This window comes from Carassius auratus, chromosome 24 (genome assembly GCF_003368295.1).
Source record: "Carassius auratus strain Wakin chromosome 24, ASM336829v1, whole genome shotgun sequence".
NCBI lineage: Eukaryota > Metazoa > Chordata > Actinopteri > Cypriniformes > Cyprinidae > Carassius > Carassius auratus.
Window position 1 is genome coordinate 12,229,628 of NC_039266.1, and position 24,521 is coordinate 12,254,148.

Genomic DNA, 24,521 nt, shown 5'->3' on the forward strand with positions numbered 1-24,521 from the left:
TATTTATTTTGTTCCAAACTTGCATGAATTTATTTTGTGGAACAGAAAAGGAGAAATTCTGAAGAATATCCTAGCTGCTCTTTTCCGTTCAATGACAATGAATAGGGACTGATGCTTTAAAGGTTCAAAAAATATGTAAAGCATCATAAAAGTGTTCTATATAAATTATGAGTGCTGTCATAAGTTTTATGGAGTCATATGATATCTATAAACCAATGATTCACCTCAAAGAATGACTGGTTCACAAATTGGATATTGTTATACCTCCCATGTACTCTCATGAAAAATGAGGGGTGATTTACAGCATTCTTCAAAATATCTATTTTATGTTCAACATAAGAAAGAAACTCATACGAGTTTAGAATGACATGAGGGTGAGTACATTTTTCAATTTTCAAATGACAATTTAAATTTTTGCGTGAACTATCCATAAAAAATTTTGGTCGGTTTCTTACTCAGACCTATTGTATGGCTTCAGAACACTTGATTCTTCTGCATTATTTGTGAAGCTTGCAGCTCCAGACGCACTGTAATTGCATGGAAAAGAACTATATTCAAAAAAAAGAAAAAATTGTTTAATTTCCTACAACAATAAAAAATATTTGGAACAAAATTTTCATTTTTGGGTGAACTATTCTTTATTGCTCTTCCAATTACTCTCTACTTAGTTAAACCAGCAATCAAATTCTGAGGAATTATCAAGGGTGAAAAAGCTTGTTTGCCAATGTGTAGCTGTGGGAGTCGAGGGAGTCGTGTTATTCTGGGTTCTGATGGAATGTTTAGAGACCAGCATCGGCCTCTGGGAAAACACGGTCGGATGTTCTCACATGACAGTGAGATTTCAGTATATGGTCATTAACTGGGCTAGTCAGAACTAGAAAGTGTGCGTTTCGACTGAATGCTCACACACAGAGCCGAATCGAACAGGAAACAGTGAGAAGAGGGTCAAAAATGACTCAGACATTTACTCATGTGAGTAGCTGATAAAATACATCATTGCGTTTACATGAAAAACACCGATTCAGACATAATCAGAGACAAAACAACTCAAGTGCAGACACTCGTAGTGAGCTGTGCGGCTGGGTAGTGGGTACCTTTGTAAAATGTGCAGTGACATGTAGAGCTGTGGCTCGTTGGTAGCAGGTGACCGAACCAGTTTGCTCTTGGTGTGAGCGGAGACGATGGTCCCGTCGGACAGGGAAAACCGGTAGATGGGACTGAACGCCTGCCCATTCCTTAGCACTGCAAAACAGCACCCACATGATCAAAATTTTGATAAAAATAAATAAAAATACATATGTACCCTGAGGAACAAACAAACATCTAAATTGCATTCACAAGAATACTAAGATTTTTAGTCAGACATGTCTTGACAAGAGTCTCTTCTAAATATAAACCCATAAAATTCCTAAAAAAAAAGATTAACCTTTCCAGTAAAGATACCGCATGCATTACTAACAATTACTTTCCTGTTTTCACACAACCCAAGTATTCTGTATTTTTGTTACAATACGAAAAACCTTGATGTATTTAATAGTAATGTCTTTTATACATATGTATGACAATACCCACTATAGATCCATGACATCATGACACAAGGAGTGTGTAAAACTGGTTTGCCGATGGAAGCCAAAAACAAGGCGTGTTAAAATCATTATGGAATTCAGAATATAGGTAGCTACTAGGGATGTCAACGATTAATCGATGATCGATTAATTGTCGATAAGAGATGCAATCGATTAAGGCTATCGATGGTCGGTTAACGGATTCAATGTTGGGCTGCGTGCGGCTCATGCGCACTCAACACGTGCAAGCGGCTGTGAGTGACGGTGACGATATATAAAAGCATCATCATTCATTCACAATGTACAAATTAAGCTTTTAATGTGATTTAAACTTTAAAGTACATTAAAATAGAAACAACATAAAAGTTCTTCAACATTAAATGCAATAGAAATGTAGTTACTAATCATTTCATCAGATAACTGTTTTATATCGTGCGCTTTGCAGGGCTGCGGGACACAGTGACAGGACAGGTAGTCTATTCATTCCTACAACTTGTTAATTCATTCCTACGAATTATTAATGTGGCAATTGTCCATGTTTCATTAATTTTGTTCCCTAAATAACCCATGATTTAAGTGAAATAAGGGAACAAAATAATAAATCGAACGAATTCTTAATTCATGAAATCTTTAATTTCCCTTCCCATGTTTACCACAGTAAGAGATTCGAAAACAGTTATTAAAAGCGAAAGATAATAAAATAAACCTGGGAAATTAGAGGGTTAGACTATGAAGATTTAGGAAAAGAAACGATGCCTAAATATACTGAATTTGTGGAAATTCGTGACCAACCGGCAAACCAGAACAAAGCCGCGTAAATGAAGACTATGGGGTCCAAAAGCATGGTCGCGATCTAACATATTCCAGTTAACCTATTATTCCTCTAATAAACAAAGCTTTTATACCACACTTGTCATAATCAGATCTTATCATTTCTAAATAAATAATTGCTGGATTCAAAACAGCGATTAATAGGCGCTGTGACCGACACATTCCTGGAGCATTCACTGCTGTCACTAAACGGTGACGCCGAGCATCGTTCACAAGTTTCTGCATGGACCTGACTAGGGCACAGGTTCTAAGCCCTGGGACAAAATGGGATGCTTTAAGGAAAATGTACAGCCAACTAAGTAATAGGCCCAACATAAAAATAACAATTTGTTTTCATGTTTTTTTTTTTTTTTTTTTTTTTTTTTTTTTAATAGGCTATGCGAAATATATCCGACTTAAATAGGCTAATTAAGATTAACGGATTTAAAACAGAAGTGTGGGCGCTCCATAAGTTCACAAAAAAAAAAAAAAAAAAAAAAAAGGATGACAACGCATTCTGTTTGTTTGCTTTATTTTACAGGAGCACAAATCTTCTGTTTTTATTGTGAGTGTGCACAAATGAAAGTAAACACTTTTGCGGAAAATATATATATTTTTTAATGTCTCAGCTGTTTCGATCGCCCCGGAGCCTGCTGCACACGTATATTCTAGCGATTCAAACTTACATCGCAGTCTGTTCATTATCAAAATAAAATGTCAACTAAACATTAAAAGGTTACACTGGTCAGTTTAAATAGACCGTAGTATACCGGTCCACTCTGCTGTTATGCCAAGGACGTTTTTGCTCATATGAAGAGGATCATCTTTTCCGTCTATATGCGAATGCGTGTTAAGTACAAGCCTAGTTTACATTATAAATAATAGTTTAACATTCAAATACATTGCGAATATGGAAACATTTCGATTTGTGCCGAATGAGACATGAGCAATAACCTCCAAATAAATCTAGCCAAATCCGCGCTCGCTCATCCTCGACTGCACGCATGCACTGTCACGATCTAATGCGCTGTATGCCGGATTTTTAAAAATCTGGCATTTTCTAGGACAGAATCCAGCAGGATCAAATTAATGTGAGCAACTGTGTTTTGGTGCAGCAGCGCCGATGTAGTTCACTTAATGTGCAGCGCAGTCACACGCGCTCCACATTTCGGATAATTTTATACAATAGTGTCAGTTGAAAACATTGCAATTGTGCTTTAAAATACAACAACGAGCACCACAAAACCATTTAAAGATGCGCGTTCAGCGTTCTCCGTGCGGGATTGGAAACTGTCAACAAAGTAAAATGACCTCAAAAGCATGGCGCGCTCTCTTCATTTTATCAAATGATCATAATCGCATCTATTCATTTTATAATCCTGCTACTAGCATTTTATTCAGACTAAAACCCCTTTAATTCAAGTGAGAAAGCGTTTTGTGTGTGTGTGTGTGGCTTTTGCACATCCTGTCATACCGCTGACTGCGTGCCTGCAATAGATGCATTTTGCAGTATTATGGTTAACGATTAATCGATTAATTGATCGTTAATTTAAACGACGATCGATCATGGAAATAATCGAAATTTGACATCCCTAGTAGCTACTGAAAAAAAAAAAAAAAAAAAACCTAGTCCTTGTTTGCACAATACAGTAGCCAGAATGACAGCATGTTTGAAGTGGATTCATGCGCTCAGTACCTTCTTGCTGATGCCTCTTGGCGAATGACATGTCTCCATCGTTCTGGAGGTGAAAGCGCTGAATGCATCTCCTCACCAAGTCTTCCCAGCCTGGTTTCATAGAGGCTCGTAACAGACTGGTGTCCAGGGAGGTGATCTTACCTACAAACACACAGTACAGCAATAAACAATATAGCTTGTTTTTGTCTGCTGCAAGCTGTAAAGTTTAATACTTAGGGTTATGGATTTAGAGCAAACCCCTATGCAGCATGACTGAGGAATACTGAATGCTACTTTGTAAGAACAAAAAAAAAAAAAAAAAAAAAAACGACAAAAAAAAAAAATGACAGAACCATTTCAGCACTGTAATCACTCAATTACAATAAATGGCAAACTGGGAGTTTCCATCAAGTAGCGAGCCACATCAGAACTTAAAAAAAGGTGTGGTTGGTGTGACGGTAAAAAAACCCTTGATGTTCCCATTGTGAGACCTCACTGTATAAATGCCTATAGTAAGATTTACATACTCATAATTCGGAGGACAGACAGAGTTACAGTTGCACTGTGAAACGACTCGCGTTACCCTGTTCACGAATGACTAGAACGGCACATAAACCTAAAAAAAAATTACTAATCAAATGAAGGGGACAGAATTTAAACCAAGAGATTCTGAAGAAAAGAATAAATAAATAACTAAAAATTATAGTTATCTGATATACAATCGTAATAAAATCTATACTAATAATATTCTCTTATTCAGATGCTGAAAAGAAAAGTTGAGATGACTGCAATGTATGCATGTCAATTTAAATAAATATTAAATAATAGCAATATATTATTACTATTATTCACATCCACTATATACCCTATAGTATTAGCTTTTCATTAAACTCACAAACCGCCTGCAGTTTGTTTAAACAAGCTCGGTCAAAAGTAACCAAAAAGTAGATTATATTACGAATACGTAACTAACTACAACTTTATGTCTGATATATAGTCTGTTACTGATTCCAAATTACAAGACAACAATTGTAATTAGTAACATAATCCATAACATTACACATTTTAGGTACTATAACCAGACTATTTTTGGATTCCTTCTGACCGAACTTGTTTAAACGAACTGAACGGGGTTTGTGTGTTTAATGAAAAGCGAATAATTCATTAAATCATTAAAAAGTCAAATTAAAATAAGCCGTTTTAAAATAACATCAAAATGTAAATATTTATTTTAAAATCTCAGTGTAGATTAAAAATCGAGTTTTCGGGAATGCCTGCATTACATGTAAATAAGAAATAACGTGAATTTGTGCATTTTAATGCGTTTGAGCGACTAAATATGTAATATTTTAGTTTAATCTAAGTACAAGTGCTTAATTTTTGGAAAAAGATTTTTTGTAATTCAGATAGCATGTAATCAGTTACTAGTACCCAGCCTTATATTTCAACAATAAAAATGGAACCACATGAATCATGCGGAAGCCCTGGGTGCCAAGTCATATTCATGTCATTAACACAGTCTTTCCGGGTTTAAGTCAGTAACTGGTGTTTTAAACGAGGGGCTGTGCATTGAGATGAGTGTTAACCGTGATGTGAACACCCTTTGAAGAGTATAAGTGTAGAGAGGGGTGGCGTTGGCATGGTTACCTTGGAGGTCTTGGCGGGTGGTGAAGCTTTCGTGCGTGGGGAGCATGGGTCTCTCTTTCATGGGAACTCTCCGCGCTACGCAGATCAGACACGACTGGAAATCTACATTCAGAAAGAGAGAGAAAGATCAGATCAGTCATAACAGATTAATAAAGCGTTTCGAAGGATGCTTCTGAACGATGAAGCATAGGTTCTGTGTGTTTGTGTGTGTTGAGGGGGCGGTGCGGAGTGGAGCGTGGGGTGATATGATGGAATGTGACCTTTCGTTTGTGTGTCATTGTGGAGGCTGACCCTGCTGTGCTGCTCACATGGAGACCAAGTTAGAAAAGTCATCCCTCACCCACCCACAAAAAGATCAGAAGAGAATCGTAATGTCTCCGACAGTCTGACACATCAGACGCAAACGTGATAAACAAGACACAATTAACAAGAATACCACTAGTAATAACACGCATGATACGTCCAAGGATACATGAGGATGCATTTTTTTGTTTACAGATATTAATACTTTAATTTAACGAAGACTCAAAGTTTATCATAATTTTCAAATATCTCTATTTGTTTAGTTTTTTATTGTTGATTTCTGTTAATTAAAAATCTTGGAAAAACGCATCATGAACTTTATAGAAATATTAAGGTGCATCGACTGTTTTCAACATTGATAATAATAACAACAACAACAACAAACTTTTCTTGAGCAGTAAATCGACGTATTCAAATGTTTTCTGAAGAAACGTGTGACATTAAACACTGGAGTAATGGCTGGTGAAAATTCAGCTTTGCCATCGTAGGAATATACTACATTTTTAAAAAACACTGAAACGGAAACATTTTAGTACTTGCTTCATTTCAAGATGGACACCACAAGGTCAAAGCTGGCCATTCATTCAGCAACCACTCTGACTGATTCAGTGAAGGATCTGTCAGACTGATTCAAAACTGTAACTTCTGTTTAAGAGTTTTTTTTTTTTTTTTTTTTTTTTATGATGTCTCCTTATTGTGTCAACTGAGTTCTTGTGAATCCGACTACAGTTCATGAATGCATTCTTGTGTTGCTAACATGTTCTACTTTTTGATGTTTACATCAAATTGATGTGAACAGGCCTTTACATGCAAACACATGGCCCCTTGGGTGGTCTTCACTTTAATCTGCATAAAGACCCAAGCTTCACTGTCTCTGCAATTAACTCTCTCTGATACCCCTCTCCTCATACACATCTCCTCTGTATCCAGCGCCAGGTTGAGCTGGCTTGCTGAAAGAGCAGCTGGCACACAGCTAACACGATAGGCCATAAAGAGAGACGCTCCATCACTCAACACACCAGCAGTACCCAGCAAAAATTAAACATTATGTGTGTGCATGTGAGGGAGAGAGAGAGCGAGAGAGAGAGAGCGAGAGAGAGGGGAAGACCAACATTAAACATCTCTCATTACCTTACACTCGCTGTTACACACACACACACACACACTCCTAAACCCCAGCCAGGGCCAAAACCAAAGCCTACACGATTCAGTAGAGAAGTGGGTCTCAAATGCACCCTGAACTCTGTGTGACTCCGAGAGGTGGAAGAGGAGGAGAGAAAAGAGCAAATGAATCACAGAACGAAACATTTCTCTGGCAGGACGCAGAGGCACGTTCCACGAGCTCTGCTGTCGCCTTTTCGCCTTATTTTACAGTAAATGAAAGACTCACGTCATGAACAACTGTCAACACTAAGTGTTGCTTCCACATTAGAAGAGAAACTTAAAGAGACTATGAATACTTACAGTTGTCCTCATAAGGATCACACCTTAAGATTCGAGGTGAACAAATGAAAAGACTTTGGTATATTTTACAACACAGAATTAATATCGTAATGTATGGAAGCCTGTTTTTGCCACTAAATAATAATAAAAAAACAACTTTATCTCACAATTTTTTTTTCTCGCAATTGCAAGTTATAAAGACAGAATTGTGAAAAATAAACTTACAGTTCTGCCTTTTTTTCCTCAGAATTGCGTGATAGAAAATCACAGTTGTGAGATATAAAGTCAGTATTAAATGATACAAACGTAAAAAAAAAAAAAAAAACTTTTCAACTTTCAAGAAAAAAAAAAAATCACTCTGTTTATATCTCGCAATTCTGGTTTTCTCAGAAATAGTGAATTGCGATATACAAAATTTTAAGTTTATATTATGCAATTCTGAGAAAAAATGTCAGAATAGAAAGATATTAACTCGCAACTGCAAGAAAAAAGTTTTTTTTTTTTTTTTTTCGCAAATGCGAGTTTGTATTACCCTTTACATTTTATTTTTATTCAAATGGCAAAAACAGGCTTCAATACCTAATTGCAAACAAACAAGACTACCTAGAATTTTTGGAACGCCATTCATGAGCAAGTTCAACACACATTCAAATAATTTTTATTTGGTGACAAATTCTGAATAAGTTATGTGTAAGTCCATAAAGGACCTTCACTGTACAGTGTGGTAAACTGCAAGGGTTTTTTTAGTGATATTATGACTTTGATAATCAGCCGCATTATGTATACTCAGCACCCGCTGTGCAAAAGAACAAAGTTACAAAAAAAGAATTTAAAATACTTATTGATATAGCCAATAGTAATTACCAAAGTAATATTGTATCGTCAGGCCCAAGCTCAATTGCATCCCTATTTATGAAGTTTCTTTCATTGAATTTGTCTATTTTCTGCGGGGTCCTAATGCTCCCACAAAATATAAAGCAGCACAGCGGTTTTAAATATTTATAATAATAAATACATTTATTAATAATTTACTGTTTTAATTCATATAAATGCAGCATTGATGAGTATAAAAGACTTCCTTCAAAAACATTTTAAAAAATCTTACCAATCCCAAACTTTTGAATGGTGGTAACAAATGACAAATGTAGATAAAGTCATCATTTCTCATCCACTGGATACAAAAGTCTATTGAAAACAATAGGTTCAAATCTGCTTGTTTGTGGGACGCTTGACAAATGAACACCCGGCTCTATGAAAGGGGAGCAGTCACTTTGTTTGGCCGAAGCCTCCTGCTTGGCTTTGAAGCATTAAATCTAGAGTTTCAGTACCGGTCATGTGGCTTAAGTGTGTTTTAAGAAACCGTGGCTCACCTTCTCCCTCCTCCTTGATGGACTTTGGTTCAGACACAGCAAAACACTGCATAGTCTCATATTTCTGCTGTGCCTCGTGATCCTGCGTCTCTTCGGCCTCGCTGTGAGGGTTCACGAGCATGCGGCAGTTGAAGGTGTGGCTGTTCCGCCGAGGATTCTCGCTGGACCACGGCACTCCGTTCACTGTGGGAGGGAGGAGAAGAGACATCACTCTCGGTCACTCATCTGAACCAGTATTCCCTAACTTTTCCTTACTGAATAAAGGGATTTTCACACTGACGGTGATTTACAGCGACAAAGGACTGGAAGTTATTCATTTTCAATGAGAGTTGGCGATGTGAAGCGACATGAGAGACGGTTGACAATGAGACAAAAATTTACGTTTATATATAAAAAAAGTGCAATGGGAGTGTGCACATGATCCGCCTGGCATTCATGTCGCATTTATGCAAAAAATAAGAAATTAGCAACAAAAACAATTTGTGTATATAACAGCGTTTCCATCCCATGTGCATGTCAAAGATCTTTTTGTAAACCAATTACTAAAATAAATTAAAACCAATTCAAAATTACATATTTTATAACATTTACTTTTTTTGACATTGTAATGGTAATTAATGTTATAACTCGATATTATGATGAAACAGGACTTGATACAGGGCATTTCAAATCACTTAATCTCTCCCTATTTCACTGCAAGCTCAACTTCAATGATCATATCTTAAAATGTTTTGCATTTTTTATTTTTTGATAATTCGTTACACTTAGACACATCGCAACATAGAAGAAAAGATTCGTCACTACTTCGGTTTCATCACAACTTCAAGAAAACAAAAGAAATTAGTGCATATTTTTATATTTTTTATATAAATTTGATCTCATTGCCAACAGACTCTAATGGTGCTATACATTACTAACTATCACTGTAAAATAATGAACTTTTTTGGCAAATCTAGGAATTTATTTCGGAAACATGTTTCCATATTAGTTTACACAAATGTCTTCTTAACTAAATAAAAAATGTCATACACCTCAATTATGTTTGCAGGGCGAGTCATTAATAACAGAATTTTCATGTTTTTAGGGAGAATTATTCCTTTAAACTTTTAGATGTCGCATTTTTATATATATATATATATATATATATATATATATATATATATATATATATATATATATATATATATATATATATATATATGAGACAAATGCTGAGTGGAACAACAAATGTGACAGTCAATCCAAACTTATTTGATGTTTGCATCTATGTGAAATAGAATTGGATTTCACTATGAATGGGATCCATAACCGATGAGGTTTTTTTTTCTGGCTGGATGTATCATTTACACCAATAATGATTTGGTTTCTAAGCCTGAAACCTTCCTCTCTATCACTTCTGTGGGTGAGCTTCCCATCTGCTGCAACTGAGGGAGGAGGAGATTCTGATATTCCTCTCTGTAAATCCCAGTTCTTAATGCTCAATCTGATTAATATAATCGCAGGGTGGAAAATGTAACTGCTCACACTTGAGTATTGAGGAACAAGTCGTTCCTGAAAAGAAGAGGTGCTAGAAGTGCAAACAAAATGAACATTTCTAAATGTGAAGGAAACCATGAATGGAACATAGAGTCTCACCATGTGACTTGGGCAGGAGGTTTTTGATGAACTCGTTATGGTCTCCTACATGCAGGATGCTGTAAACACTGGTGTTCATCAGCTCTTCCTGATTATACCGCAGGTACTGCGTCACATTCTCTGACACAAACACGATGTTCCCCTCCATGTTCACCACAAAGAAGAACCCATCTAAGGCCTGGAGGAGAAATACAGAGCCTGATTAGTACTGTGAGCACACATGCGCAGCTAACACCAATATTATTATTATATGAAGAGCACAAAGGCTAAAGTACACATCCTTGCTCCCTCTAAAAGCAGAACCATACAATAGGGAAGATTCGATATCCAGCAGAAACAAAACAAAAATGCTGTCCAGAAAGTCCTTGTAGACAGATCAAGAGAAGTCAAGGGGATTACGGCACGAGTCTGAATTCATGGCCATGGATTGTTCGAGTGGTTTTTGAGCAACAACAGGTTAAATGTAATGATCTGATAGTTTTTTGGTTTCTCAATTCAGGTAAGCCTTAAAGGGGTCATATGATGCGATTAAAATTCTTCCTTTCTCTTTGGAGTGTTACAAGATCTTGGTGCACAAAGAAGATCTGTAAAGTTGCAAAGACTAAAGTCTCAAATCCAAAGAGATATTCTTTATAAAAGTTATGAGTCAACCATGCCCTCTTAAAACAGCTCATTCTAGCACGCCCCTACATGTCTATGTCATGATGTGGGAAGGATTTGCATAACACTGCCCAAATGTTCACGCAAAGAAAAAAGGCGTAACTTTTATTCTCTCTGTTGCCGTCGTCACCATGTTGTGTACACACTGTGTGTTTTGTTGTGAAAGTGAAACAACTTTGTTTGTGCTTCCATCAGTGGTTAAGTTGTATTTACAACACTGTTCCAGAACAGTTCGACACGAATATTCAGATGTGTGCAGCACATTTTATGGAAGATGAGGACTGTTTCCTGAACCAGTAGCCTACAATGCCTACAAAGTGGTGCAATTCCAACTTGCAAGGACAGTTAGGCGCTTCTGACTCACAGTCTGTAAGTACGTTTACATATTTATAGAATTTTCCTGATGACTCAAACATGAGTTTTGAGCAGTGTAGAGTAGTGTTGTTGTTTGTAGTTTTTCTGATCACAAATGCAGATATGGTTTTATGTTTACGCGGCGCGATATGCATCACAACACGTAAAAAGACAGTATAAGTAATTATAATCAGTAATTATGTCCCCACTGGATGCAACAAATGCCTCGTTTGTAATGGGTTGTATTGTTTTTGCCTTGTCGCGCCGGTGTTCTGCCCAGGACACGGCCTGACAGTATGGCAAGGGGTGTAATATTTTTTTCTTTTCTTGAGGCATTCAGCCAATCATGCTGGATAACTGGCCAATCAGAGCACACATGACTTTTTAGAATGTTGAGCTTTGTAAAAAATAGACACATTTCAGATAGGCGGGGCATAGAGGAGCAGCAATAATGTACAATTGTGGAAAATGTTTTTTTTTTTTTTTTTTTTTACTACCTTAAACTGCAAAACACATTGCATTACAACAAAAAGACAAAATAAAATGACCCCTTTAATGAAGTAATTAGCTGCAGGTTGCAGTCTAGGGCTGTAGCTATCGAATATTTTAGTAATCAAGTATTCTACCAAAAATTCCATCGATTAATCGAGTAATCGAATAAAATGTGTTTTTGCTTAATTATATTGACGATATATTGATGTGCGCATGCGCAGTAAACCCGGGTAGGAAAATCTGACAGGACACCGGACTTTTATATAGACGGGTTGACGTACCTTTACAGTCCTGTGTATGTGATGTGACGCTAGTTTTACTTAAATCAAATGGTCAAATGCTCATGAAGTGACTGTCAGAGCAGTTCTGGAGATGTTGTTCACGTTTCAGCCCTATTGCAGTCAGTTGCAGCTAGGAGGTTATTTTAGCAGGCTTCATCTCAAAGCGATACAGTCAGGCAGAAGGGACAGGGGAAGTGGAGAAACTGTTTTTCCTCATTTTAAATGCAGATTACAGGCTACAGCTTTATTAAAGTGCATGCTTATGTTGCATCTCCTGTAGGGTGCAGTGAAGGTCTATTATAAATAGGAATATGTTTTATATTATATACATATACATATAAAACACTGGTTATTGGCCAATATTAGAGCTTTTTTATGTATGAGCAATGTCGATATTAGATATACACTACTGCTCAAAAGTCGGTCTCCTGTGCTCAACAAGGCTGCATTATTTGATCAAAAACACAGTAAAAATAGTAATTGGAAATATAATTACAATTTAAAATACTTGCTTTCTATTTATTCTATTTATATTCTATTTATTCCTGTGATAGCCAAGCTGAATTTTCAGCATCATTACTCCAGGCTTTGTGGTCACATGTTTCTTCAGAAATCATAACATGCTGATTTGGTGCTCAAAAAGCACTTCTTATTATCAATGTTGAAAATAGTTGTGCTGATAAATACTTTTGTGATACTTGTTTTTAGGATAATTTGATGAAGTGAAAGTTCAAATACTTGTTTATTTTATAGAAATGGTTAAAGTCTTTACTTTCACTTCTGATCAACTTCATACATCCTTAAGGAATAAAATAAGATGAATACTATGAGATGAATAAGAAATGAATACAAGTTTTAAAACTCAAACTATAATTTAATGCTAATTTAAAGTTGATCTAAAAAAACTGTTAAATGTAATCATTGAATCTCAAAATGAATATCTATATTTTATAACAAATATTATACTAATATTATATGTGATTGCTACATTAACCTGCAGCATTTTAATTGACAAATTAAAATTATTTGAATTTCAAATAAAAAAAAAAAGGGTAAAATTTTAATATCAGATATTTATTGTTCATCAGCCATTAGAGAATATGAACATTTTGACACCTGAGAAAGAAGAACTGAGTTTGATGAAAGTTTTTAAAATTAATAATATTAAAACAGTATAATAGTGAACAGTATAAGGTTCATATAATAGTGAACCTTAATGACTTGAACATTAAAATGGTTCGTACTTAGTCCTTTAATACAAACAATATATCAGTTAAACTGCTAAATCAATCTACGTCTAATCCCGAGTCTTCAGTTACACACATTCATAGTTCACAGAATTTGCGGTGAAAGCATCCATGCGATCTTTAATGCATTCGTTTTGTACAAAGATGAACTTTCTTGCCTGTTTGTGCTGGCAATAAACAAGCTTTTGTGAATCTCAGCGCTTCATACTGTGCGACAGAAATGATATTGACGAGTCTTAATTGAAAGAACGCAGCCTGAAGTCAAGCATTACCTATCAAGATGGTGTCAATTAGGCCTCTGAATGCAGCCGGGCCCCTGAGGGCCTATAGCGATCGCTATAAAAGCTGCTGTTTGCTTTAGAATGTGGAGCAGCAGCTCGGAAATCATTCTTTAATCTGCTGCGGAGCATAATAAGCTCTAAATCTTTTTATCAGCAAAACAAACACAGCGCCTCTTCCTAACACAGAGAATTAGTTCACAAACACTCGGCCGTGGAAAAAAATAAATAAAACACTCAAGAGAAGCTAAGAACAAATGTACATACTCTAGAGAGCAGATAAAACGAGGGATGGAAAAAGAGAGAGGGAGCGAGCAAAAAAAAAAAAAAAAAAAAAAAAAAAGTCCACAAGCCTCTGTTTGTGCACTGCTCTAGATGTGGCCATCTGGTGGGCACATTCAGCAAACATCGCAGTGTAAACACGGAGGAATGCCAAATCCACCTTTATTTAGCCAAACTTATGCAACTCTTTAAATTGTGCTGATGGACATGTATTGCAACATGAATGGAGCTGGGTGGGCCCGGCCCGGCCTTGCTGTCTCGTTATGGGAGGTTGCATAACTTCCTGTACAAAGGAGACACTGGGTCCAAACTCATCGCGAGGTGCGGACACTGAAAACGGACACACGCTGCTCCGAAGAACACAAAGCTGCTTTAGTGGATCCTATGGCTGCTCACACTTCAGCTTCTATCACCAAACAATGGGGTTTTTGACTGGGGCAGGGGGCCGTGCAGAACTGCGAAAGCTTTACACAAGGCCTGTTTGTGTGCACGAGTGTGTGCGCCCGGGCGACACTGGAGGGGCTGTTATGGGTGTCGGGTGGAAAAGGCCAGTCGGGTGAGTTTCCCCCACTCTGGCCTTTTGTCACAAGTGGTTTTTAATTAGGTGCATTATAGCGTGCGGGTGTGAATTGTCCCTTCCTTCGGCCGTTTCAAACAGATGGGAGATCAAGCGCACAAGCACGTAGGCTATATTTGGCATCCGCTTCGTGTTGATTCGGTGACGGAGGACCTCAGATGCTATAAATACCCTAAAGAGGAGAGGGTGTGAGAGAAAGATGGAGCGACTGGATGGGTGGATTCATTCAGAGCTGGGCGTCCTGCCTGCTCGGCCGACCAACGGAAGTTGTTCGTTTGCACTGGAGAGAGTCGAGCTGTTATTTAAAGAAATAGTACGCCCAAAAATATAAATGTATTTTTAAAAACCCCTTTCTCACCCTCAACCCGTTAGCAAACACAATTGGAAAAATAATGACTGGATTGTGATGCCTTTGGTTGGAAAAACAGACAGTTATGCCCCAAACTCACGCCACTGGTTTAGACAACATTTCATAATGTGACGATTCTGCACACAATGAATGAAAAACTGCTATATCGGGGCATATCTGAGGTTGGATGTGAAGTTATACAGAAAATTGTAATGTTTTAAGGGATTTTAACTGCTTTAACATTTACTCTGTTACTGTTAACCGTTCATTTGTTCTACAACTAAAACTCTTAACAATCGTCAGCATTTGAAATAAAGCAAAATTTTTAATAAAATATAGTGGGGCGGGGGCCGAAGGCCGTGGGAACAGGAGCGAGGCCAGTGGAGTGATTGGAGATGAGCTACACCTGCTTGACCCATTGGTCTCGAGTCCCATGGAGGAGACGGAAGGATATAAAACTGGAGCGACGACAGTGAAGGATGAGAAAGGACCATGCCTGGACTTTATTTTGTGTTTGCTTTTTATTTGTGCGCAACAGTCGTCCGTGAGGGGCTGTTGCGCTGTTTTGTGTTTATTTTGATTATTAAAGTTTCATTTTGATTGTCTGCCGGTTCTCGCCTCCTTCTTCCCGATGATTACGAAGGTTTAATTCATTACAGAAATATTATATATAAATGTTTTGGCCACTTCCATATACTAAATACAGGTTGATGTTTTGCAATGCAATCTCAGTCTTAAGTGGTCGTATCGTAATCCATGTGACTTTCACATCACTCTAGATCGACATTCGTCACAGTTCCGCGTGACAGGAGTCAATCCACAGATTTCATTTACAAGTAGTTCTTGTTGGTTATTATGGAAGACGGTGAAGACAGTGAAGTGTAAGTATGTAAGTATGACAGTGAAGTGTAAATACGGTGAAAGCCCTACACAAACAAAATTTGAACGAAAACTATGAAAACTAGTCCTAATTCCTAATCTTTATCCTGTGCACACATTTTCAGGCTTCCTTTTGCACATGCAGGTCAGTTTTGCGAATGTGATCAGTTCACGCTCGAATCTGATATTACGTGAACAGTAAAATCACTAATAATCTTGCAGTAAAAACATAGCCACAGAGACACATCATTACACTTGAGCATGTTTTCCATGCCAAAAAATCTTCTCAACTGTCAGCTCATGAGCTCTATATTCAGCAATGAGTTGGAGGAATGTGGAGATTAAAACATCAAATGACAGCCAAATTCTTAACACAACTCATTTTTAATCATTCACTATTACTCTGTCTCCCATGGTTCACGCTTGGCTCTTCCTCGTACGTGTTCTGTAGAGCCAGTGTAACCTAGTAAACAGAGCACAACAGACCCACCTCCAGCATCATTGGTCCAAGGGCATCTTTGTCAATAACACTTTGGCCTGTCGATGACACATCAGCCTTCTGCACTTCATCCTCATTGGCTGCAGCAGCTTTTTCTGCAGAGGAAGAGAAGAAATGAGATCCGAACCCATTAAAGAACATCAACACCACCGTCCACAATAACTTTGCTATGTTATGTTGAAAACCAAAGAGTGAATAAACTGTACATCATTTAGGATCATGTTTTGGAAAAGGGGAGATCATATACAGCTATCTGTGATTATGACACACATGAAAAAAACTAAAAAATGTAAAACTGTAATTGCATGTCAGAATACATTTTCCACTTTTCAAAACAAGTCTAAAATATCATTAATGTTGGTGAATTGCCAGTGTATAAAATCAAATCAATTATTTGACTAAAGATTTGCCTTGAATCAAGTGACTCAACGCATAATGTAGATTTCTATGCAGAAAAACACTATTACATTGGTCTCAGAATACATTTGGAAGCACAAAAGCAAGACAAATGGGGGAAAACCTTCCCAGAATGTCTGATTTATGGACATGTTATTAAAAATGTGAAGTAAAATTAGACTTTGAAATTCAACAGTATGTTATTAAAAACGAATTCTCCGTTTAAATTATTTAAATATGTACATTTCTCAAATGGTTTCCCAAATGATTCAACTAACCCCTTGTTCACCCTTTTTAAAAAGGTCATATTTCTATTGGCTTTAGTTAGAGATGCTTTCTTCTAATTTGAGTTGATAGCAGACATCCTGGAATATAATGAGGCACTTTTTATTTTTTTACCTCATTCTTCTTTCTCCTTGAATAAAGGACGAGTAAAAAAATTGGCACTGCATACCCTCTCTCCCCTACTAAGTGAATACGGTTAATTCGGTTGGAAACATCAACATTTCCATAAAAGAATCTAAAACCCTTCATTAGATCCTGCAGAGTTTAAGTGTTTTATTTTCAAATTAATTACATTAAAGACACTTCATGTGGTCCTGCTAGCTTGAGCGTATTAGCATTTCTTTAAAAGGCAGTTCTCTCTCTCTGTACACTAAAGCGTTTAATTTCATACTGCACACATGCACCTTTTTAAACCCCATTCTCCCGCTCTCATTCTGCCGTGCGCTTGTTGAGACATGTTGTTATGGAACACATCTGGACCTTAGCAACGCGTGAGACAGAAGCTGTCAGGCTAAATGGGTGCATGTGAAGCCTCACAGAACAGCCATGCAGCCAACAGCCCGGACATGAATGGAACCATCAATACACACATGCGCTCACAAACAGACTCCAAACAAATCATTATATAAAGACTGGAGAAAATCACTCTCTCCAAAAAAAAGTGACAAGATTTGTAAACAACATCGCCTGCAAAACAAACCACTTATGATGGAGCTAAATCTAGAAGGAATACTGGTGAACCTCTGGCTCATATTTCAAAACAAATAACAACAATAATAATAATACAATTTATGCTATATTATTATTTCATTACTTCTGCAATGCTTTAACTAATAAATTATGCCAAAAATAAAACGAAATTGTTTTCATGACAAGTAAGCACAAATCATTTTGTTTTATTATTGTAAAGAAGAAAAAAACCTTTCATTGTCATTAAAATATTATATATATATATATATATATATATATATATATATATATATATATATATATATATACATACATTTTACAATAATTTAAATAAAGTAAAAAAATATATAGATACTAGATGACAAACTTAAAAAATGTATTTTGCCTTTGCAACTGAAATAAGTGCAAGTACTAAAATTCAACAGATTAACATAATGAATGAACATAATAACGATTTCTCAACCAAAATTTTATCAGTATAAATGAGAATAAAATAAATGCTAATTAAAAACATTACTACAGACAACACTAAAATAACACTAACATTTTCTGCCAACAGTGAAACATCCTCAATCCCACAATTCCCTAGACCATTATAACTTCCTGTCTGTTCCCATCCATTAAAGAGAGTGGTTGGGATCATCAGTGGATGCAGTGGTCTCGTAGAGGACACGATAGAGAGGCAAACTGTGCTGGCATGATGGGTAGCCATATGGCAAAGAGAGAGGGCCATCCATCAGCCTCCCCCTCAGACCGTTCTGGGATGCTCCAAACACTGCTCTTCCCGTATGTGTGTGTGTGTGTATGTGTGTCTGGGAGACATACGCATGCGTACACTCCTGATGATGAGTGGATGTGAGCATGTTGTGTGTCAGCAGGTCTTTGCGGTGCCCAGCAGGGACTGGTAAACCAGCACAGCTGCACCAGAGGTCCGGTGATAACTCATTCCCTCTCTCATTTCAAAACTGTTTCCTTTCTGTCAGCCAATCCCCATCAAACAGGAAAAAGCCAGTGTTATCTCCAGAAAGAATGTGAATCAGGCCATATCATTCACTTCAACAGCAGATGGAGTTTCTTGAGGCCTTTAGAATCAGTCACAATTCAAAGCCCCGCCCAATAACTCTGCTCTCAACCAATCAGTGCACAGTCTGATCATAGATACTAGGTCAAGACTCTCCATGGGAGAATTGAATTCCATATCTCGTCATCTACTGGGTGTTCTTCAGTCTCTAAATTTAAAGGCGCTGACTCACTAATGAACAAATTAAACATGTAATTAAACATAATCCAGTTTTCAAACTCCAGTTTGGGGTTTTAAATGTGTAGTAGATCAACTAGAGACTAAAAATAACCTTTACAGGTAAATGTCCAAGCAAATTGTGTTTTCTATGCAAAGAGGAAGGAAACTGGTTAACTACCACAGTTTAATAGTCGTGCTTGCTAGTGTAGCTAGCATATTAGCATTACTATTGTTAGGGCTCACATTTATATTGCACCATTTTTACTGTAAACTACACCTCAAATCACAACTTACTTAGGAAAGCTGTGCTAATATTTTGCTAGTCAGTTGGATTTAGGATATTCACCTGATAGATAATAATATATTCACACTGAAGGAAGGATCTGAGTCATGTCTAGAGTAAGGAATATCATATCCACACAGCATTTGCGTAACCACATAGTAATGCGCAAAAAACACTACTCATAACACTTTAACAACATCCTGACAACAATCGCTACACTTTAGTGTCATGGCGGCAATTTTCACACATTCATTAGTCTTTTTCTAAATGTAAACAATGTTTAAAAAGGGACCATTCTAATAAAAACTGTGTTTTATGGAACCCAAAAAAGATTTTAGGCAGATTTTAGACCGTTGAGTAGATCATTTTCTTTTTACGGTTTTGAAATTTTTTTATTCTGCCCAACATCTTTTGTGTTAGAAAAAGTCATACAGGTTTGGAGTTTTGCAAAAAATTTTGGTGGAGTATAACTTTTTAATGCTAGCACTGATCATTATTGGTTCGATAAGCATTAAAAGGACAGTTCGCCCAAAAATGAAAATGCTGTCAATAATAACTGTTGTTCCAAACCTGTAAGACCTTTGTTCATCTTCAGAACACAAATTAAGATATTTTTGATTAAATCCAAGGGCTTTTTGACCCTGCATAGACAGCAACGCAACTACCATGTTCAAGGCCCAGAAAGGTAGTAAGGACATCATTAAAATAGTCCATGTGACGACAGTGGTTCAACCTAAATTTTATGAAGCTACAAGAATACTACTACAAAAACAACAACTTTATTCAAAAATGTATTCTCTTTGTGCACAAAAATATAACATTACGGTTGAACCACTGATGTCACATGGACTATTTTAACAATGTCCTTACTACCTTTCTGGACCCTTAAAGTGTCAGTTGCGTTGCTGTCTATGCAGGATCATAAAGCTCTCAGATTTCATCAAAACTATCATTTTTAGGTGAACTATACCTTTAAAACAATAATCCGTGACAGTCCTTTTGTAACACTTATGTGTGATGCTGTGGTCGTGTGGCATCGAGTGTAGTGAAGGGGAAGTGAAGGAGGGGACGACGCAGCAGACGGCTGTTAGCTTTGTATCACATTGCTCAGCATTACATAACTCAGAGCTCAGTACAATCACAAACAATCTCCATCACAGCCCAGCCAGAATCAATGCAGACACACACACACACACACACACACACACACACACAGGTCAAAACAGCACGCAGAAAAACACTGCAGGAGCAAGTCAATCCAAATATGATTTATATAAATCTATACCAGTCCATATTTATGATTGTGCTATAAAAAGAATTTCCCAGAAGTTTATCTAAGCAATTTCTCATCACAGAAAGAGCAAGGGTGAGATATATGATGTCCCTCAATAGGGGAGGGACCTCGGGGTACAATTAAGCTTCTTCTCAGAAATTTGTGATATAATCTGGCATAATTTTTCCAAAATTATCAGCATAACTTTTCCAAGTAACTTAAATCATAACATGTTAACAAGCACTGCACCTGAATCCAAATCTTGCGGCTAATGATTTTGGCAACAAAGAAACACTAATAATGAGTCTTAAGTCAATCATCCCTAACTCAATGTAACTTTAAAACACAAATGCAGAAAAGTAATGAAGCTGTGACTCCTAATTAAATCTTGTGTTTGGTCTCTGTATTCTTTTTTTAACGCAGTGAGACATTACATGGTACATCAGTGACATGTTTGCAGTTAGCATGATGCTAATCTATAGGCTCCTGCTAAAAGCCAGTCTGGAATCGATGGCTGATTTGATAAGTTCTTTCTCAAGATCTCTACACAGGCCAAATATTTTCCTAAACAACCTGCAACGCCTTCATGTGTCTTGTGTTAGCTGCTAATAACTTCTAACCTAACGCAAATGTCTGACTATGCTAAAGCTCATTGAAAGTAACATTATGTGGAGGGTACGTTTTCAGCATCAAGCCTCAGGGTTTACACTTGAATTGAAGATTAATAGGACAAGTACAAATGTAAGTTCAAAGAAGAGTGCATTGGTTTTCTTACCTTGCTCTTTAATTTGACGAATCTGTTTGACAGTTTCCTTTAGGATTGCACATTTGTCAGGCTTAACATTGAAGTTGTCGATATCACTGAAGTTCGCGAAAATCAGCTCTGCGAGCTCCTCTATGTATTTATTTTCATGTTCCCGGTTACGTTTCTCAGTGCTTCGTTTAGGACTGTGAAGAGAAACCAAAAATTAATCAGCAGAAGCAGAAGTGCAAAACTTAAAACAGAAATAGACAAACGTTTCCAGAGCTTCTTCTGTACAACCTTAAACAGGTTGTATTTTCAATTTGCTGCTCTGCATCTTCAGCAGCTTGCACAGAAAAATTTGTCAATAAAGAGGGCATGCATAGCTCCTTCCTGTGAACGAATTATACAGACTGATGTTTCCTGACTCAGTGGAAAAGGGCTTTATATAGAAACGTGTATTATCTAGGCTGAGCTCCACCGGTGGGAGGCCTGCTCAAGATTATTGCAGTTCAGCAGTTCATAGCATAGACGGAGAAATTTACTCCGCTATACATACAAACAAAAAACGTGTACGCTGCAACGAATGCAGTTTCAGAGTTCACTGTAACCTGCCGTTCATTGTCTACTGGTTTGCATGCTGCTGTGTATCGGTGAAGTACCTTGGACCCAGGAGGTCTGAAGGGCATTCCTTGCGCTTTTGAGCCTCTGACCTGGCAGGGTCCGACGAGTTTTCCCCGACAGCACTCATCCTCAATGCCTATCACCTGTTGGAGAGAAAGTCAATGTAAGCAATTCAGAAAATGCTCAAAGGACTCATCTTCTGTAGGTAGGCTTGACAAACATGAACACACTTAGCTTATATTTAAGCTTCACTGTAGCATTTAAAGAGGTGGACCAATAATAAAAAAGTCATTATATTAAATTATCTTCTAAATAGGCTGAAAAACAACACACTGTGCCAACTATTTCTGCTGCGCTTCGAAAAAAAGCCATTAGATATAGGTCTGTTTAACAGTTCAAACAGATCCAGTTAAACATCATAATGCAATAAATTTGAGCACCTGATGATTTGCAAACATGCCAAACAGCTCTTCTGAGAGATTTTCATGTGGAATCTATCAGTCATGTAGGAACTTGAGTTTGAAATTACTCTATAAGGGATTTCTGAGGATTTTGGGGAACGTTTTTTTTTGTTTTTTTTTTTTTGGTTCGGCTGTGAATGCCTGAAAACATCTCGGCAGCTTGCTTTTCAAAAACCTCAAAAATTAATTCTTATCAATTAATGTGGTCTTAAATGGCTCTTTACAGGGACCGAAAAATGTGATTACTAATTAGAGATAATTAAAAGCGAGAAGGCTTAGGGGTTGTGTTCAGAGGTCATATACTGAAGATGTGGGTTGATGCTGGAAGGCGTAAGGAGGCCTCCGGAAATGAAAATGAGAGAAAATGGAACGAAAAAGGGATTCAATTATATTGTGCGACAATGGGTGTCCCCTGAGAGCGAGCGAGAGAAAAGTGGAAGTAACACGAAAGTAAGCGAGTAGTGAGAAATAGAGAGTAAGGGGTCAGCGAGTAAGAGAACACAATGTGCCATATACTGTACAGCACAAAAAGACTGTTGAGCATGCAAATTTTCATTTAACAAGTCTCAACAAATACAGACACAAGCACAGCCATTTATCTTTCCAACACATCCTACAATATGTAGTTTCACTTTCTATTCATATTTGCGTGCCTTATATAGACCCAGGGTTGAACAAAAAATGGAATTCCCACGAGAGAGCGAAAACTAGTACATTTCATCATCTAGTACTGTTCTCGATATGATGAAAGAAAGAGAGCGAAATGTGTCCCATCACAAGGGGAAAATGAAGCAATATAAATTATTGAATGAGGCTTTTTAATCATAGTGTGCAACTTTAAAGGCATACATGGCTGTAAATCAACCCCCCCAAAAAATCCAACTTTTTAAAAAATGCATACATATGAAACGTTACCTTTTTATTTTATCTAACAATAATATTTTATATTAAGTACTACATATAATATTGTATAATATATACTACATAAAATGGAATCTGCAAAACCAAATTTAATAAAAAGATTAAAACCACAGCATTTGCTTGACATAGTCTTTACTGTTCATTTTAATTAATTTTTATGCATCCTTACTGGATAAAACTATTAATTTCTTGTGTAATTATTATAATATAACATAACAATTTAGTCTAAATTTGTGCACATACATGCATACATAAACACACACACACACAAACACAGACACACTGCATGCAAAATTTGGGATCCATTAGAGTTTGTGCTGAATTTTCTTGACATAAATAGGACTGTTAATGTAATGGAAAATGTTTTCAAACGGTTGCAGCCTCATGGGTAAATTTGTTGAAAATTGCATTCAGCGTTCCAATAAAAACATTTTATAAATAGCATTATGTGGGCTAATTATCACAATTGAAAACGGCAGACCTATTTTAAAAAGGTAGAATTATGATAATGGTCCGTTGCAATTTAAACATTATCTACTCAAAAGCATTGTTAGATCATTTACTAGATTTCCATTTCTGAAGCCAAACAATAAAAAAAAAAAAGCTAATTGAAAAGTACAAACTAATATATTACGCCAACAAAAAAACAGGCTCTTCAGTGTGTTGATGAGACCTGTGGTGAATTTGGCGCTAATTTAAAACACCAGGCAGTGGAGGTTAATGAAAACCCCATCCATCCCCTCTCTCATCTCTCTCAGGCCTTCATCTGCAGTGTTTGGGAAGCAGGCGGAGAGACACCCGGGCCAGCACACGAGGCCAACACATTGGGCTGTGTTCAGGCCAAACTGACGCACACACATTGCCTTACGTAATTTGCAGCCTCACTGTAGGCCGGCTGGGGGAGTCAGAGCCGGAGTGAATGGAGCGCTGGTATTGAATCCCTGCTGGATTGCAGTGCCCTACTTAAACCTAATGACAGAGAGGCCAATCAAACAGCTCTGAGGGATGAGGCTGACGCTACAGACACTGGACACCAGCTAACTAGAGGAAAAACAGAGAAAGATTCTTTCAGACAGCGTTAACCTTTAGGTCTGAGAGACATTCATCAGCCAGACATCTGAATCGTAACATTGCGAAATGCTTTGTCAATCATGGGGCCCTTCTGTTCATCTTGATGACAAACGGCTTCTTGTGACACAGTCTGGAAGGTTTTCAGTGCCCCCTTGGACAACAGACAGACACCACCGAAGTTGTGAATGT

At 37.2% G+C, this 24,521-nt stretch overlaps 1 protein-coding gene across 4 annotated transcripts in view; it reads right to left on the reverse strand.

The window, feature by feature from the left end:
• The window catches only part of ncoa2 (nuclear receptor coactivator 2), a 94,937-nt gene that overhangs the window by 29,776 nt on the left and 40,640 nt on the right, over positions 1–24,521 (reverse strand). For all 4 annotated transcript variants that reach the window (XM_026201053.1, XM_026201054.1, XM_026201052.1 and 1 more), the window contains exons 3-10: positions 21,918–22,022; positions 21,289–21,461; positions 16,338–16,441; positions 10,449–10,626; positions 8,814–8,996; positions 5,698–5,799; positions 4,072–4,212; positions 1,095–1,242 (exon numbers count right to left, since the gene is read on the reverse strand). In XM_026201053.1, the coding sequence (XP_026056838.1) occupies positions 1,095–1,242; positions 4,072–4,212; positions 5,698–5,799; positions 8,814–8,996; positions 10,449–10,626; positions 16,338–16,441; positions 21,289–21,461; positions 21,918–22,006 (1,118 nt within the window). In that variant the 5' untranslated portion in view covers positions 22,007–22,022. The remainder of the gene's footprint in view (positions 1–1,094; positions 1,243–4,071; positions 4,213–5,697; positions 5,800–8,813; positions 8,997–10,448; positions 10,627–16,337; positions 16,442–21,288; positions 21,462–21,917; positions 22,023–24,521) is intronic.